Source organism: Notamacropus eugenii, chromosome 6, assembly GCF_028372415.1.
Source record: "Notamacropus eugenii isolate mMacEug1 chromosome 6, mMacEug1.pri_v2, whole genome shotgun sequence".
Lineage (NCBI taxonomy): Eukaryota > Metazoa > Chordata > Mammalia > Diprotodontia > Macropodidae > Notamacropus > Notamacropus eugenii.
The window spans coordinates 2,827,508-2,846,734 of NC_092877.1; the positions used below are offsets into that span (position 1 = coordinate 2,827,508).

Sequence of the window (19,227 nt, forward strand, 5' to 3'; positions counted from 1 at the left end):
TTTTATGGGATGGATCTTTGTGTTTAAAAATAACACTTAAATGTATTTTCTGGCTGTTGCAACAATGCCAAGATTTATAAGAAGGTGTAACAAATTTTTTTACATAATGAAAGGGTTTTTTAATTTGTTTATTTCATTGGGGGGAAATCGTGCATCTCATAATATTATATATTATAAAGATACAAAATATAATAATACAGAGTATATTATAAACTACATGATATATACTAGGTATTATATGTAATATTATTCTGTATTTTATGATATATTAAATATTGTAAATAATGTGGTTCAACATCTGAGGGGGTATGGAGCATTGTAATCAGTATCTCACAACAACAGATTTGTAGAGAAGGGTCGGTTTTAGTTTCATGTGTATTTGATGGCATAATTTAAAAAATAAAAAGGACAATACTTTTTTTAAAAAATAAGGATATCTAATAAGGCAATCATTGTGTAACCTATCATTGAACAGCAGTTAAAGAGTTAAGAACATCTGGTTATGAAAGAATTCATAGAGCAAGTGTATTCCAAGACCTGACTGTGTTGGTCACAGAAATGTTCAAGGCTCCAAAATTCCTTTGTTGTATTGACTTCTAATTTTGGCCACTCACTCATTGGCCCTGGGATAACAGCCCGTTCACCTTCAGGAAAGGAAAATGAGCTCCAGAAATAAAACTCTTGTGTAACAAAAATGAGCAGTCAAACAAAAGAAATCAACATACCGGTTTTTATTTAGGGGCAAGGTTTTATGGGTAGTGACAGATATGAAGAAAGTAAGAACATCAATAAAATATTTTCTGCACAAAATGAATACCAAAAATTGCAAAAATAAAGCAACCATGTTACTGTCTTGTTAAGTCATACACATTTGTGTGTGTTTAACATCTGGTTTGAAATTTTTAAATACATACATTAAAGAATAATTCTATATAATGAAATTTCACATTTTCTTACAGAAACTTCCTTTTCTTTTAATACTGAAATATATGTTTGCTGATAATTATAAAGTTCACAATAAAAATGAGAATTTTGAAAAAGATTGACAGAAGAAGTTCAAACATCACTAAAAGATCCGTAAAGTACATCTTTTGGAGAGAAGGAGGAGACTTCCAGGTGACTCTTGAACTACATCATGGTAAAGATCCTGTATTTGCTCTAAATGTAATAGCAACCAAGAATAGGAGGTAATTGGCCTCTTTTTAAAACATTATATGAAATTGAGACAGTGATGGGTGAAGGGAGGCACTTACTGCAGCGCTATGAAGGGAGGAAAGGTTTCTGATTCTTCCAGTCTTCGTGATACCTTGAATGCCTGCATTTATTTTTATATCTTCAATTTACTTTTCTATAAACATGTATGAACCAAGCAAGTTTTGGTCTTTGTGTCCTAGCTTCCAAGATGCTTTCTGGCACACAGTAGACTATTCACAAATGTTTGTTTGTTCAATGATTGACAGGGCAAACCTATATTTAGAGATGGAAAAGATCATCTTGCCCAATATCACTATCTTATAGGTGATAAAAATCAAACTCAGAAAGTTTACATGGATGACTCTGGGTCATACAAGTAGTCATGGCTTTTGTCAGGACTAAAAAGAGAAGGCTTCAACTCAAATGCCAAACTCTGTTACAATATCCAGTTTCACACATGCTGCTTATAAAGACACAAATGAATTCTCTGCACGAATTTGTTTCTGTTTCTTAGGTAGCTATTCCAGAATAAAACTCAAAATAATCATTATCACAATTCATTCTCATATATACATTTTCATTCCCCTCTCAAGTTCCCTTTCTTCCTCCACAGCCTCTTCATGGCACTCTTCACTTCTGGATTTCTCAAGGTATAAATAATGGGGTTCAACATTGGAGTAATCACCGTGTAAAACACAGAGACAAGTTTGTCTTCAGTGAAGGTGGAAGAGGGCCGCAAGTAGAGAAAGGTAGCAGGACCAAAGAATAAGAGGACAACAGTGATGTGGGAGGCACAAGTGGAGAGGGCCTTGCGTCTCCCCTCTGCAGATTGGTTTCTCAAGTGAACCAAGATGACAGCATAGGAAGAAATCAAGAAGAGAAGGGAAATCACAGAGAATAAACCACTATTGGCAAACACAACAACCCCCACCATGAAAGTATCAGTACAGGCGAGCTTGAACAGGGGATGGAGGTCACAGAAATAGTGGTCAATCACATTGGGACCACAGAAGGGCAATTGGACAGTGATGAGAATCTGAATCACAGAGTGCAACATGCCCCCTAGCCAGGAGCTGAACACCAGCACATGACATATGGGACGACTCATGATGGTCACATAGCGCAGAGGTTTACAGATGGCCACATACCGGTCATAGGCCATCACTGTGAGCAAGAAGGTCTCAGCAACACCAAAGAAGTGGAAGAAAAAGATCTGGGTAATGCAGCCATCCAAAGAAATGGTTTTATTCTCAGCCAATAAACCAGATATGAATTTAGGAACAACATTAGAGGAGTAACAGATCTCTACTAAGGACAGATGGTTAAGGAAGAAGTACATGGGGGATCTCAGGCTCTTGCTAGTGTTGATAGTCAAAATGATGAGGCCATTGCCCAACATTGTGGCCAGGTACATGGGAAGAAACACCACAAAAGAAACTCTCTGTGCTTCTCGATCCTGGAAGAGCCCTGTAAATATTAACTGTGTCACATTGTTTGTAACAGCCATGGAATCCAATTATGTCATATCAACTCTAAAGAAGTTCAATAGGCCTGAAATAAGACAAAAGAAGAAAAGGCTACTGTAATTATTAAGATGGTTTCCTGCAACAAGAACAACAAATGGATGGATGGATGGATGGATAGGTCAAATGGTACTTACTGAGCACTTACTAGGTGCAAGATTGTGATAGGTTCTAATATTAGAATAGAATAAAAATACAGTCCCTGCTTTCAAGGAAGATAGGGGAAGATAACATAGAGCAATCACTTAAAAAGTTGAATATAAATCAGGAAATAATAAAAAAGGAGAAGCCCAAGCACTTAATATGTCAAAAGAAACCATGGTGAGGACAAAAGAAATAAAGAGAACACTGAAAATGAAAATCATATCAATAAAAAAATAATAATAGTTACTATTAAAACTGACTACGTAGAACTTTAAGGTTTGCAAAAACACATTACATGCATTGCCTTCTTTGATCCTCAAAACAACCTTATGAGTTACTGCAAGTAACTCATTATGAATGACTATGTGTTAATATCTCTATTTTATATCTCAATCAATCAAGAAACATTTATTAAGTGCTTTCTTATGCCACAAACACTAGTTATATGAATTCAAGAAATGAGATCTATGAATAAACTGAAATTTAGAGTAGTTGCACAGCTGGTGAGTTCTGAAGGCTGACCTTGAACTGTCAGTGCTCTTTCCATCGCATCACACTGAACGAATATATGGACAATATATCCTCAAATATATGTCCTCAAACAAATATATCACTCAATGATATGGCAACTAAAATTGAAAAGTTACCTGAATTGCAAAAACATTGAAAGACAAAATGATCATTAGTGTGATGTTTCAATAATCTACTAAAGAAAGGTGATATGCCCAACAGAAAGATAAATCAGAGGTTAGAGATGTGAACAGAATATTAGAAAGACTTTCTGGTGTTCAGTCATTTCAGCCATGTCTCACTCTTCATGACCCCACTTGGGGTTTTCTCCCCAAAGATGCTGGAGAGGTTTGCCATTTCCTTCTCCAGATCATTTTACACATGAGGAAACTGAGGCAAACAGGGCAGAGTAACTTGTCCAGGATCACATGGTGTCTGAGATCAGATTTGAATTCAGGTCTTCCTAACTCCAGGCTTGGTGCTCTAACCACTGCACCATAGAGGAATGACTAAACGTATCATAGAATCATAAATTCCATGCTGGAAGGGACCACAGAGATCATCCAATACAACTCTCTCATTTTACTATTGAGGAAACTAAGACCCAAGGAGACTGTGGTAAGTGACTTACCTAATGTTACACATGTGATAAGCATCTCAGGTAGGGTTCAAACTCAGTTTCTCTTATTCTAGAGACAGTTCTTCCTTGGGCACAAAGCAGAGTATCAGGGAACTTAGTTTCTACTCAAAAAACACATGAAACAATTACCAAAACTAATCATATCTTAGGTCATATAAAGAATTAAAAAAGAAAGAAAGAAAAGCATAACTTGAAATACAACTATTATTGACCATAATTTAATTTTTAAAAGGAACCAGAATGTAAATTGTGACCAGAAGGCAGAAGCTTATATGGAAAATATTGAGAAAGCCTTGATTTATTTCTAATTTTCTAATACTAAGTTATCCCCAAAATCCTGATATAAATTCCACTTGACCAGAAAGAAAACTTTGTGGATATGTTGCGGTTTTTATTTCCTTATATTGTACTTAATATTTTTTGTTGATCCCAAAATTTTCTGTCTGTCTGTCTGCCTGCCTGCCTGCCTGCCTGTCTGTCTCTCTCCCTCTCCCTCTCCCTCCCCCTCTCCCTCTCCCTCTCTCGCTCGCTCTCTCGCTCTCTCTAAATTAATTTTTTTCTGATTTGTGAATCATAACCACATGGACTTACAAGTCAATCCTACTGAGAATTCGAAAAACAAAAGCTGTTCAAACGTAGAGAAGAAAGTTACTTGACCTGAAAAACTGACATCATTAAATTAAGTAGGGGTGTCCTAGCAAATCTCTAATTGGCTCTCGAAAATGTCTCGTGCACTTTCAAGTTTAATCTGTAATTTTAACTTTTTCTTAATCATTTTCTTAAGTATAAATATTCAAAAAACAATAAATCAATTTTGTAACATTTTGCGATGTTCAGCGATTTCTGAGGTAGAAATGCTGACACTTAAAATGTAATAATGGCTTCTTCAGAGAGTGAGAGCTTGCCCCAGTGCCCACCAGCAATACAGTAAAAACCTTTATTTCTGCTTAACAATGGATCCAAGGATATGAATGGGCTGTTCTTGAACTAGAAGCAAAACTGATCATTCATTACAAAAAAAAAAAAATCTTCCAATTTTCTAACGATCAGAAAAATGCTAATGAAAACAATCTGGAAATTCTCCCTTGGCATGCACCAAATTGTCAAAGGTAATATAAATGATCAAATTAAATGCTGACTTGGTCGTAATTAAAAAAGAAATCAACCACGTTGTTCCACCATTGGCAGAGCTGTGGACTCGTTCAAACCTTTTGAAAAATAACATGACATTATGCCAGAATAAAAGCTACAAATTCAAGTTAGCTATGCAGAAAAGGTTCTCAAAAAAGGAAGTAGAAATGAGCAACACAATGACTATGATTTGAACACAGATAGGTGTAATCAGTAGGAGTAATCAGTCTAATGAAGTAATTTCATTATTCAACTTTGAATCATTTTATGCTATAAATATATGTAAAATGGAGTGATTGGTTCCAATCCAAATGTTAAAAAGTATTATATAACTACTGTATTAAGCTTAAATGTCAGCAAACAGTAGAAATTTGTGGCCTCACAATTATTTACAACCTCTCTACCTTTCCTAGTTTATTTTAAATAGCATTTTTTTCTTTACTCTCAACAGAAAAATTGGAGGGAGGAAGAATTGGGTTGGAGTTTAATAAAAAACGAATTGGGCTACAAAACTGTATTGAATGATGAAAAATTGAGTGGAATTAAAAAGAATTAAGAGTTGTTGATGGTAGGCAAACCTATTTGAAGCAATGAGTGGCAACAGATGGATAGCCAAGAAGCTGCTCTGCTACACTCAAGATCTTTGAAAAGTAGTGGAGGAAGACCTTTAGTGTTTCCAGTAGATCCTCCACAGGAAAGGGAGTAGGAAGAGGGAGTAAATGGGAAGATGATAAGAATCACAGTAGAGGAGAAGATGAAGGAGACATAAGAAACTTCTTCCTTGTTAAGATTCTATTTCTTATAAATAAATCGGTTTTTATCTGACATTCAACAAAATAAGAAATTTTTACTTGCATGCATAAACACATATTTCCATTTAGCCATATTCTTGGGTTGATCAGATCTACAAATGTTGTGACTTAAATTCATGCATATAAATATGTATGTGTATGTTTATATATCTATGTATATATATGCGCATGAAAAGTATGTATAAATCATATATAATATATAAACAAAACAAATATATTAGTCTGACACGTCTAGCCTTTGCAAAGATAAAGCTATGGGGTCATTGGAAGTGTAGTAGGTGATTCAACTTAATTAAATGCAAAAACATTTATTAGGCATCTAGTATATGAGAGGACATCATGCCAGGAGTTAAGATTAGAAATTATCATTTAAAACAGTCCATATTTCCAAGAAGTTCGCATTTTATTAGAGGCAATAATACAAGTTTCAGGTTATAGTGTTCTAAGGGTCAGAGGACCAAGATCCTCATAGCTTCCCTAGACTGGGGACACAAAGGAGATAGAGAGGAAGAAGAAGAAAATGGGGTAACCTGATAGCCCTCTCATTCTTGCTTTATTTTCCTTCCCTTCTCAATCTTCTGTGCATATAGATTCTCCCTCTAGTTCTCTTTTTTAAAGAATTCAAAAAGATACTTCTCAGCTTCCACAATACACCTTAACACCAAAGCCAGACCATAGGAATTAAAAATGAGCCAGTGGCTAAAATTTCAGGTCTCTGGAGAGAGGCAGCTTTGAAAGAATAAAACCAACAAACCTTTGAAAGCATGTCTAAGATGAACATTCGAGATTTCTAACAAAGATCAGGCATAAAAAGGGTCTGACAGATGGAACTCCCACATTCTCCCTCTGGGAAAGAAATGAATCAACCCTGGCCAACCTTAGAAAACATAACCAGCATAAACTTGACTATTTCCTTATTCTCAGAAACCCTAGCCAATTGATTCTAAAAGTCCCTTGAACCCCAGAAACATTCGATCCATAAGAGTTGTTAAGTCATCTTTAGACATGCCTTGAGACAATATGGAAGTCAAGATGACCTTCCAAAGATGAGGAGCATCAAAGGATAGACTCAGAGCTCTCTAAATGATCAGAAGGGATCTAGGGCTTACAGGCAGGTTGTAGGATGCAAAGACTGAAGCATTGGGCTGTGCCTTCCCTCAGATTATCATGTTTTCAAAAAATTGAGAAAAATCTAACCTTATAAAACATATATATATATTTATATTATATCATATATTAGAAAAATTAAATATATAGCATCATGAACAATATTATATTGATATACTTTGTTATATACTGTATTTGTTATATGATTTCTATTCTATATTAGGTATATAATGTATAATGTATGTTTTATATAAGATAGATAGGTAGATAAATGAGATGGATATACTAATCCACAATTAGCTAAAGATGTTAACACCATAGAATGTAAAGGACGAATCATGAAATAATAGAATTTCGGGGTTGTAATTGATATGAAAATACAGAATATCAGTGTTGTAAGTGTCCTTAGAACACTGGGAATAGAATGAGTTTCAAGAGTCAGTCAGTAAGTAAACACACATTTATTAAAACTTTAATATGTACCATACACTGAATTAAGTTCTAGAGATATAAAAAAAGGCTCAAAGAATAAGTACTCACTTGCAAAAGACTCACAATCTAACAATGGAAATGACATGAAAACAACTATGTATGAATAAGCTGTGTATTATAGAACAAAGGAGAGAAAAGCAATAGAGGGAAAGTACTAAAGTGGGGATTAGGAAGGCTTCTTATGAAAGGTGAGATTTATCTGGGATTTGGTGGAGGACAAGAAATGGAAATGAGGAAGAAGAGAATGCCAAGGATGGGAGATAGTGTGTGAAAATGTCCACCATTAAGAAATAGTGTGTCTTGTTTGAGGAATAGCAAGGAAGCCCATGTCATTGTATCAATGGGGAAGTGAAAGGGAATGAGATATGAGGAGTGAAGTTATTGAAACCACTGAAAAACAAGCAACTGACATTATATTTGATCCTGCAGATAAGAGGGCCCCATGAACAAATATTGAGTCAGAGATGGAGGGGTGACAAAATCAGACCTTCACTTTAGGAAGATACATTTGACACCTGAGCAAAGGATGGACTCGAGTGGGGAGAGATTTGAGGCAGGGTGGCCAAACAACAACCAACATGGCACAATGATGTAAGTATGATGAAGGTTTGCAACCACAAAGGTGACCATGTAGGAGGAGAAAAGGGAGACTATAAAGAGAGATATAAAGGTAGAAGCAATAGGACTTAAAAAATGTTAGAATATGGGTGATTACAGAAAATGAGAAGTTAAAGATCACAACTAGATTATAAGCCTTAGTAAATGAAAGGGTAGTGATGCGTTTGAGACAAACAGGAAACTGAAGAAGAGAGGAGGGATTCAGAATGGAAGATAAGTGGTTCTTCTATCCACATGTTGAATTTCATGTGTCTCTTGGACATTCAGTGTGAGATACCCAAGAGGAGGTTGAAGATACAAAACCAGGTGTCAGAAGAGATGCCAAGGCTGGATACATAGGTATGGGAATCATACACACACAGATTAAATTAACCCATTAGAGCTGATGGGATCACTAAATGAAGTAGTACAGAGGAAGATGAGAGAAGCATTCTCAGCAAAGCCTTGGTAAAAGCCTATAATTAATGACCATGACCAAGAAGAAGGGAAGAATGAGAAATAGTCCTTAAGATACTGAACATAGAATTCAGGGGTGGAGGGAACTCATAATATAAAACATTCAATGTCATAGTTATAAAGGACTTAGAGATGATCGAATCCAACTTTTTCATGAGACCAAAGAGAATAAATGAGACCCAGAAAGAAAAGACTTGCTCAAGGCCACCCAAATATTTAGCATCAACAACCACACTAGAACCTGTCTTCCATTCAGTGCTCCTTCCATTACATGGTCTTACCTTCTCCATGGTATCAACTTTGTTATTGTTATTTTTGAATCAAAGTTTATAATTTGCCTTAACCCACACCAAATCTCAAGACAATCCATAATCTCTGAAAACAAGAAAAATGTGTCCTCCTGGCAAATAATCATTAACAGTCCTGTTCAAGGTTACATGGCCAATCCTTCTGTCCCTTCCTCTAGAAAAAGGAAAGAAATGCAAAAGGCAACAAAGTCACAGTTACTCACATTGTGTGACGTTGTGTGACAGAGACTCACCTGCATGATTTCAATTCTGAGGTGCCCTAATATTATAAAATGCAGTAACCCAACAGCTGAGATCAGGAGATCAAATTCTCTGAGGTCTTCTTTGGCTCCCTTGAGAGGGAACTTTGTCAAAGAAATAATGGCTTGGGGAAAGGTTGAACTCCTGCTTCAATAATTTATTTACTGGCCTGAGTCTTCACCTGTTTCTAGTGTAACACTAGTAGGAGTCACTGAAGAGGCGAAAGTTGGCTGACCAGCACTAGATCCTTTCCTCTTCTTCCTCTCTGGTGATTTCATCAGCTACACCATGTTACAGTTAGCCTACTTTTGTTCTAGTTCAGTTATTTCAATTATGTGTGACTTTTTGTGACCCCATTTGGAGTATTCTTTAGTTTGCCATTTCTTTCCCCAGCTCATTTTTACAGATGAGGAACTGAGACAAAGTTAAGTGACTTGCTCTGGGGTCACACAGCTAGTAAGTGTCTGTAACAAGATTTGAACTCAGAAATATGAGTCTTTCTGACTTCAGGCCTGGCACTCTTTCCACTGTCTGCCATAGCTTGTTTTGAGCTCAGAGAAAATAAAATGGGTTGCAGGTCCGTGTGGCCCCTTTCTCTTCTATTTTATAGAATTTATATCAGAAAAGAAGTTATTAATATTATCATAATAGTTCAGAACTCCCTGCCTACACTTAGAAAAATCCCTAACTATTTTGTTCTCAGCTCCAATTTCTGATATCTGTAAATCTGAGCAAAATCAAGGTTCCGGAAACACTAAGATAAAAGAAGCATATAAAAATATGTTACAGTACCAGGCACAGTAGAGGGAAAGGATGGAAAAATACTGGGTAAAGACAGAACTTTCTGTAACTCTGGGAGCCAAAATGGCAGAGTAAAACCTAAGTTTCTCCCAAACTCCCTTACTGATACTGATTTCTAAAAAACATACATAAAATACCAACCCAGGAACAACAATGAAACATCTGAGCCAATAGAAAGAAAAGGCACAACAGACTTGCAGTCCAGGAAGCTTGGGGAATTAACAGGAAAAGTCACTCTCCTACTGGTGGAAGGAGTGCAGTATAGCACAGGAGGCATCCCAGCAAGCCAGTGGCAAGCCCCACCTCGACAAACCAGGGGAAGATTCTGTGTCTCAGGGTGGGTGGAGCAGGCAAGCACCAACAGCAGGACCCCACCTCTGACCCCCAAATGCTTTGGCACTAGGAGGGGAACCAATAGAGTCCAACTTGGAAAACTACCACATGCATTGACTGGCATTCTCCAGCAGCCAAACCTCCCAGACCTTCACCACAACTCCAGGAAGCGCAACTCCAGGATACACAATTCCAGGTCGGCAGGCATCTACCAGGAGTCTAACATTCCAGGGCTTCAAAGCAGCCCAGGTGAACAGGCATCTTCCAAGGTCCAGACTCCCCATCCCCACCCTGAGAACTTCATTGATGCTGATGCCAGCTCAGCACCAGGTAAGCTGGCAGATCCCTAATACCTCCAGCTGCCAAGGTCTGAGGCCCCAGCACAAAAAAACAATGACCAGATCCCTAGCCCACAGCACAAGAAGCTTGGGTCAGTGCCCTTTGTGCTCCAGCAGGAGAGCTCAACTAGCAAAGCCAGGAAATACGCAAACACCATGAGTAAAAAGCCAAAAGACAATAACCATAGATGCTTACTATGGGGACAGGGAAGATCAAAACAAAATTCCATATGAGGACAACATTGTCAATATACCAACATCCAAAACCTCAAAGGGGGGAATATGAATTGGTCTCAAGCTCAAAAAGCCTTCTTGGGAGAACTCAAGAAGCATTTTAAAGGTCAAATAAGACTACACACTTATAGCCTATGTTGAATTGCTTACCTTCTCAATGAGAATGGGAGGGAAGGGGAAAAGGGAGACGATTTGGAACTCAAAGTTTTAAAAACAAATGCTAAAAAATTGTTTTTACATGCAACTGGGAAATAAGATATACAAGCAATGGAGTATAGAAATCTACAGTGCCCAAAAGAATGTAACTGGGAAGTGGATAAGGGGTGAGTTGACAGATGAGAGGGTTGACTAGGGGAAGGAGTAATCAGAATGCATGTCATCTTGATTTAGGGGGAAGGGGAGAGATGGACAGAAATTTTGGAACTCAAAATCTTCGTTAATGAATGTTGAAAATTAAAATAAATAAAGACAAAAAAGAAATCTAAAAACAGTCAAATAAGGAAAGTAGAAGAAAACCTGGAGAAAGACATGAGAAATAGGCAAAAAACAGTAAATGGAAAAGGAGGGGAAAAAATTGACTGTAGAAAACAAGTCCTTAAAAAATACAATTAGCCAAATGGAAAAAAACTACACTGAAGAAAAAGACACCTTAAAAATTAGAATTGTCGAAATGGAAAAGGAGGAAAAAAATCTCAAGGAAGAGCACTCCTTAAAAAGTGAAATGGACAAAATGAAAAAGAGGTTCAAATTCTAATTGAAGAAAACAAATTCATTAAAAATTTTAATTGGGCAACTGAAATATAATGACTCTATGAGACAACCAGAATCAGTTAAATAGAATCAAAAGAATGAAAAAAAAATCAAAGAAAACATAAAATGGCTCATTAGCAAAACAACAGACCTCGAAAATAGATTCAGGAGAGCTAATTTTAAAATTAATGCTCTACCTGAAAGTCATGATGAAAAAAAGAAAACATCTTCCATGAAATCATCAAGAAAAACTGCCCTGAGGTCCTAGAACCAGAGGGTAAAATTATCATTGAAGGAATCCACCAATCATCTCCTGAAAGAGAACCCAAATTGAAAATGCCAAGAAATATTGTAGTGAAATTCCAAAATTTCCAAGTCAAAGAGAAAATACCGCAAACAGACAGAAAGAAACAATTTAAATATCATGGAAGCACAGTCAGGATTATGCAGGACCTTGCAGTTTCTACATTAAAAGATCAGAGGACTTGGAATATGATATTCCATAAGGCAAAGGAGTTTGGATTACAGCCAAGGATCAACTACCCAGTAAAACCGAGCATAATCTTTCAGAGGAGAGAGATATTCAATGAAAGAGGGAACTTCCAAACTTCCTGATGAAAAGATCAGAGCTCAATAGAAAATTGATCTTCAAACACAAGATTCATGAGAGGCATAAAAAGGTAAACAGGAAAGAAAAAACGTTATTCAATAAGGATAAACTGTTTACATCCCTACAAGGGAAGATGATACTTATAAGTCTTGAGAATTGTATCTTTATTAAGACATTTAAAATGGATATACATAGACAGAGGCTGTCGGTATAAGTTGATGTCAGTGTGATGATAAATACATCTAATTAAATAATGGAAAGGGACTGTATTGAGAGAAAAGGAGAGAGTAGATTAAATCAAATAAAGAGGCAGAAAAACTTATTACGAGAGAGAAAGAAGGGAGGCACATGAACCTTACTCTCATCAGATTTGGCTCAAAGAGGGAATAGCATAATCAGTTAGGTATACAAATATAACAGCCTATAGGAAGTAGGAGGTGAAAGGGGAAAGAAAAGGGAGAACAAGGACAGAAGGAAGGGAAGAACTAGTAAAGGAAAACGGGAAGAAAAGGTGGGGCTGAGAGAAAGGGAAGACTGAGGGAGGTAGGGGTTGAAATCAAAACTCTAGTGAGGAGAGGAAGGGAGAAAAGAAAAAATAAACAGGGGGAGAAATTGAATTGAAAGAAATAGTAATCATTATTGTGAATGTGAATGGAATGAACTCTCCCATAAAACAGAAGCAGAGAGCAGAGTGGATTAAAAATCATAATCTTACAATATGTCCTTTACAAGAAACTCATTTAAAGCAGAGGAATACACACAGAGTAAAAGTAAAAGTCTGGAGCGGAATATATTATGCTTCAGCTAAAAAAAAACGGATAGCAATAGTAATCTCAGACAAAGCAAAAGCAAAAATAGATCTAGTTAAAAGATATAAAGAAGGAAACTACAGCCTGCTAAAGGGTATCATAGACAATAAATTAGTATTATTACGAAACATATATGCAACAAGTGGTAAAGCATCCAAATTCTTATAGGAGAACTTGAGAGAGTTACAGGAAGAAATTGACAGCAAAACTATACTAGTTGGGGACACTGGCTGCCCCCTCTTTAAATTAGATAAATCTAAACACAAAATAATCAAGAAGGAAGTTGAGGAGATAAACAGAATTTTAGAAAACTTAGATATAGTCGACCTCTAGAGAAAATTGAATGGGGATAGAAAGAAATACACCTTTTTCTCAGTGGTACATGCCACCTACACAAAAACTGACCATGTATTAGGGCATAAAGACCTCACAATCCAATACAGAAAAACAGAAATATTATATACCTCCTTTTCATATCACGATGCAATAAAAATTACATTTAATGTATGTCCATGGAAAGATAGACTTAAAACTAATTGCAGACTAAACCATCTAATACTAAAGAATGAGTGGGTCAAACATCAAATCATAGAAACAACCAATAACTTCATACAAGAGAATGACAATAAGGAGACAACATATCGAAACTTCTGGGATGAAGTAAAAGTGGTTTTTAGAGGAAATTTTCTATCTCTAAATGCTAACATGAATAAGACACAGAAAGAAAAGATCAATGAATTAGACAAGCAACTAAAAAAAGCTAGAAAAAGGAAATTTTAAAATACTGAATTAAATGTCATATTACAGATTCTGAAAACCAAACGAAAGATTAATAAAAATTGAAATTAAGAAAATGATGGATCTAATAAATAAAACTAAGAACTGGTTTTATGAAAAAACAATAAAACACATAAACCTTTGGATAATTTGATTTAAAAAAAGTTTTGTCCCACTGTATGTCAATAAACTTTACAATCTTAGTGAAACGGATGCATATTTACAAAAATGCAATTGCCCAGATTAACAGAAGAGGAAATGAAATCCTTAAATACCCCCATTTGTGAAAAAAAAAAAAGAAATTGAACAAGCCATCAATGAACTCCTAAGAAAAATTCTCCAGGGCTTGATGGATTTACAAGTGAATTTTGTCAAATATTAAAAGAACAATTAATTCCAGTACTATAAAAATAGTTTGAGAAAATAGGCAAAGAAGGTGTCCTATCAAATACTTTTTATGACAAAAATATGGTGCTGATGCCTAAACTGGGAAAATCAAAACAGAGAAAGAAAATTATAGACCAATCTCACTAATGAATATAGATGCAAAAAATTTTATATAAAATATTAGCAAAGAGATTATAGTAACTTATCCCAAGGATAATACACTGTGACCATGTAGAATTTATACCAGGAATGCAGGACTGGTTCAATATTAGGAAAACTATCAGCATAATTGACCATATCAACAGCAAAGCTCATGGTAATCATATGATTATCTCAATAGATACAGAAAAAGCTTTTGAAAAAATACAACATTCATTCCTATTAAAAATACTAGAGAGCATAGGAAAATTGAGTCTTCCTTAAAATGATATGTAACATCTATCTAAAACCATCAGCAAGCATCATACATCATGGGGATAAGCCTAGAAGCATTTCCAATAAGATCAGAGGTGAAACAAAGATGTCCATTATCACCGTTGTTATTCAATATTGTACTAGAAGTGTTAGTTTTAGCAGTATGAGAAGAAAAAGAAATCAAAGAAATTTAATAGGCAGAAAAAAAACAAAGCTATTACTCTGTGCAGATGATATGATGGTATACATACAGAATCCTAGAGAATCAAAGAAAAAATTACTAGAAATGATAAACAAATATGCAAAGTTCCAGGATATAAAATAAACCCACACAAATAATCAGTATTACTATATATTATGAACAAAGTCTAACAGGAAGAGACAGAGAAATTCAATTTAAAGTTACTGCAGACGTTATAAAATATTTGGGAATCTACACACCAAAACCAACCCAGGAACTATATGAACACAATTACAAAGCAGTTTTCCCACAAATAAAGTCAGATCTAAATAATTGGAAAAACATCCGTTCCTCATGGGTAGGTTGAGGTAATATATTAAAAATGACAATTCTCCTTAAATCAATTTACTTATTCGGTGCCATTTCAATGAAACTATAAAAAAAACTTATAGAGCTAGGAAAAGTAATAATAAAATTCACCTGAAAGAACAAAAGATTAGAATATCAAGGGAATTAATGAAAAGAAATGCAAGGGAAGATGGCCAAGCTATACCAGATCTTAAGTTGCACTATAAAGCAGCAATCATCAAAATGATTTGGTACTGTCTAAAAAATAGAGCGGTGGTTCAGTGGAAGAGGTTAAGTAAGCAAGATACAGTACTCAATGACTGTAGTAATCTACTGTTAGATAAACCCAAAGACTTCAGCTTCTGGGATAAGAGATGATTATTTAACAAAAACTATTTGGACAATGGCGGAACCAGGCATAGATCAACATCTTACATATTATATCAAGATAAAGTCAAAATGGATACATGATTTAGATATACTACAAGCAAACTAGGAGAGCAAGGAATAGTTTACCTGTCAGATTTATGGAGAAGGGAATAGTTTATGACCAAACAATAGATGGAGAACATGAAATGCAAAATGGATGATTTTGATTACATTATATTGAAAAGTTTTGCACAAAAAAAAGCCAATTCAAACAAGACTAGAAGGGAAACAAAGCTGGGAAAAAAATTTTCCAGCCTGTATCTCTGATAAAGGCCTCATTTCTTAAATATACAGAGAATTGAGACAAATTTATAGGAATACAAGTCATTTCCCAGTTTATAAATGGTCAAGGGCAGTTTTCAGAGGAAGAAATTAAAGCTATCTATAGCCATATGAAGAAATGCTCTGAATAACTTGAGCAGAGAAATGCAAATCAAAATAACTCTGAGGTTCCACAATACATCTATCAGATTGGCTAACACGATAAAACAGGAAAATGATAAATGCTGGAGAAGATGTGGAAAAATTGAAACACTAATGCATTGTTGGTGGAATTGTGAACTGGTCCAACCATTTTAGGGAGCAATTTTGAGTTATGCCCAAAGAGCTATAAAAGTGTGCATACCCTTTGACCAAGCAATACCACTTCTAAGTCTTTATCCCAAAGACATCATGCAAATGGGAAAACGACTCACATGTACAAAAATATTTATAGCAGCTCTTTTGGTGATGGCCAAGAATTGGAAATTGAGGGGATGCTACCTATTGGGGAATGGCTGAATAAGTTGTGGTATATGAATGTAATGGAAAACTATTGTACTATAAGAAATTAGCACTCAAACTTCAGGAAAACCTGGAAAGACTTGAACGAGCTGATGCTGAGTGAAGTGAATAGAACCAGGAGATCATTGTATACTGCAACAGCATCATTGTGAAATGACTAACTTTCATGGACTTGGCTCTTCTCAGCAATGGAAGGATCTCAGAGAACTCCAAAAGATTCATGCTGGAAAATGCTATCCACATTCAGAGAAAGAAATAGGGAGTCTGAATGCAGATCAAAGCAGACTATTTGATGTCTTTTTGTTGTTTTGTTCTGTTTCTTTTTTCTTATAGTTCTTCCCATTGGTTCTTCTTTGAAAAATGTTCATCTTTACAACACGACTAATGCGAAAATATGTTTAATATGAATGTATATATAGATGCTATATCAGATTGCATGCCAACTTGGGGAGGGGGAAGGGAAGGAAAGTGGAGAAAACTGAAAACCCAGAAGTTTATGAAAGTGAATGTTGAAAACTAAAAATAAATAAATAAATTTTTGAAGTATCCCTGAATGGGGGAAAAAAAGAAACCATCTGCCATTATGAAATCTTTTTATGTAAAAATAAAGTATACTTAAGAAAATTGGTTCTAAAAATAGCACCTCTCTTGTGAAATGGGTGAACAAGTTGTGATACATGAATGTAATGGAATATTATTGTTCCATAAGAAATAGTGAGCAAGTGGATTTCAGAAAAACCTGAACTTACAAGAACTGATGCTGAGAAAAGTGAACAGAACCAGGAAAACATGGTCCACAGGAACAGCAACATTGTGCTATGAAAGTACCTCTTCTGTGCAATGTAAGGATCTGAGACAATTCCAAAAGACTTACGATGGAAAATGCTATCCATAACCAGAGAAAGAGATATGGAGTCTGAATGCAGATCCAATCATACTATTTTATTTTATTTTATTTCTTTGCTTTTTCTTTCTCATGATTTTTCCCTTTTGCTTTGATTCTTCTTTCACAACAGGACTATTGTGGAAATATGTCTAATATGAATATATATGTACAGCCTGTATCAGATTGTATGCCATCTAGGGAATGGGGGAGGAGCAGTAGCAGTGAAAAATTTAGAACTCAAAATCTTAAAAAGTGAATGTTGAAAACTAAAAACAAATGTTTAAAATAACTTTTAAATAGCCTTTCTTTTCTTTTTCATGAAACGTGTCTTTAGTTGAATGACCAAAGCATGTTTCAGACTGCAGTGCATTGGCACTGAGAGAGCTCATCATGTCTCCCAGGTATTGTTATTGACCCATTAAGCTGAAATGTGACTTCGCTTTTGGGACAGATTTGGGGCAGATGCATTAATTAGAACAAAATATGTGGTGCAAATATCAGTAGAACCTTGTGAGATGAACAGCTGTAAATCTCACTTTGGTTCTCAAATGCAGTCATTTTACTTGGAATTGGCCAAGAGGAGAAATTTAGACTGTTGAGATGCCATTTTAACTGTCACTTTTCTGACAATAACTATGTTTTAAAGGGTGAATCATTGTGTTTAAAAATAACACATTTGAATGCATTTTCTGGCTTTTGTAAGCATATCAAGATTTTTTTTATAAAATGAAAGGTTTTTTTTAATTTATTGATTTCACTGGGTTCAATGATGAACCTTATAATATCATATATTATAAACATATAATATGTAATAATAGTGTATATTATAAACACATATGTTACATTTTAAATATTATATGCAATGTTATTCTGGGTTTTATTATATGTTAAATATTATAAATAATGTGGTTAAACATGTGATGAGTTGTGGAGCACTGTAACCAGTGTCTTACAATAAACTGATTTGAAGAGAAGGGCCACATTTAGTTTCATATGTGGCATAAATTCGGAAATAAAAAGAAAGGAAAATGTTTTTAAAAATAAGAATATCATTTTGTGTAACCTGTCATTGAACAGAAGAGTTAAGAACATCTGGTCGTGAAAGAATTCATAGCGCAAGTGTATTCCAAGACCTGACTCTGTTAGTCATTGAAATGTCCAAGGCTCCAAATTTCTTTGATGTGTTGACTTCTGCTTTTGGTCACTCACTCACTCACTGGCCCAGGGATAACAGCCCCTTCATCTTGAAGAAGGGAAAATAAATTCCAAAAATAAAACTCTTGTGTAACAAAAATGAGTAGTCAAGAAAGAACATCAACATATTAATTTTTATTTAAAAGGAGAGGTTTATGGTTAGTGATAAATATGAAGAAACAAAACATCAATAAAATAGTTTATATATAAAAGAAACCAAAAGTGAATATGGAAAAATACAAAAATAAAACAACCATGTTACTATCTTGTTAAATTGTAAATGTATGTGTGTTTAATTTCTCTTATAAAATTTTAAAACATATATTAAATAATAATTCTACATAATAGAAGTCCACTTTTTCTTACAGATTCCTCTTTCTTTTTCTTTCAATATTGAAATATATGTTTGCTGATAATTAAAAATTTCACAATAAAAATGAAAATTTTTTAAGAAAAAGATTGATGAAAGAAGTTCAGACATCAGAAAAAAATCGTCAAAGTACATCTTTTGGGGAGAAAGAGGGGTCTTCTGGGTAACTCTTGAACTACATCGTGTTAGAGTTTCTTTATTTCCTCTAAATGTAAGAGCACTCAAGAATAGGAGGTAATTGGTCCCTTTCTAAAACACTGCATGAAATTCAGACAGTGATAGATGAGAGAAGACATTTAATACAGCTCTATGAAGGGAGGAGCTGATCCTGATTCCTTCAGTCTTAAAGGACTTTAATGCCTGCATATATTTTTGTATCTTCTATAAACATGTGTAAGCCAAGTGAAT

General features: G+C 35.0%; 1 protein-coding gene across 1 annotated transcript; it reads right to left on the reverse strand.

Annotated features, from left to right (window-relative positions):
* Positions 1-1,771: 1,771 nt before the first annotated feature.
* On the reverse strand, positions 1,772-2,701 carry LOC140511603 (olfactory receptor 4B1-like). Its single transcript, XM_072620759.1, has one exon. The coding sequence runs from the start codon at positions 2,699-2,701 to the stop codon at positions 1,772-1,774; it is 930 nt and encodes a 309-aa protein (XP_072476860.1).
* Positions 2,702-19,227: the final 16,526 nt, after the last annotated feature.

Bases quoted from the DNA above. Each gene is read 5' to 3' on its own strand.
- LOC140511603 (XM_072620759.1), bottom strand. From the start codon at position 2,701: ATGGCTGTTACAAACAATGTGACACAGTTAATATTTACAGGGCTCTTC.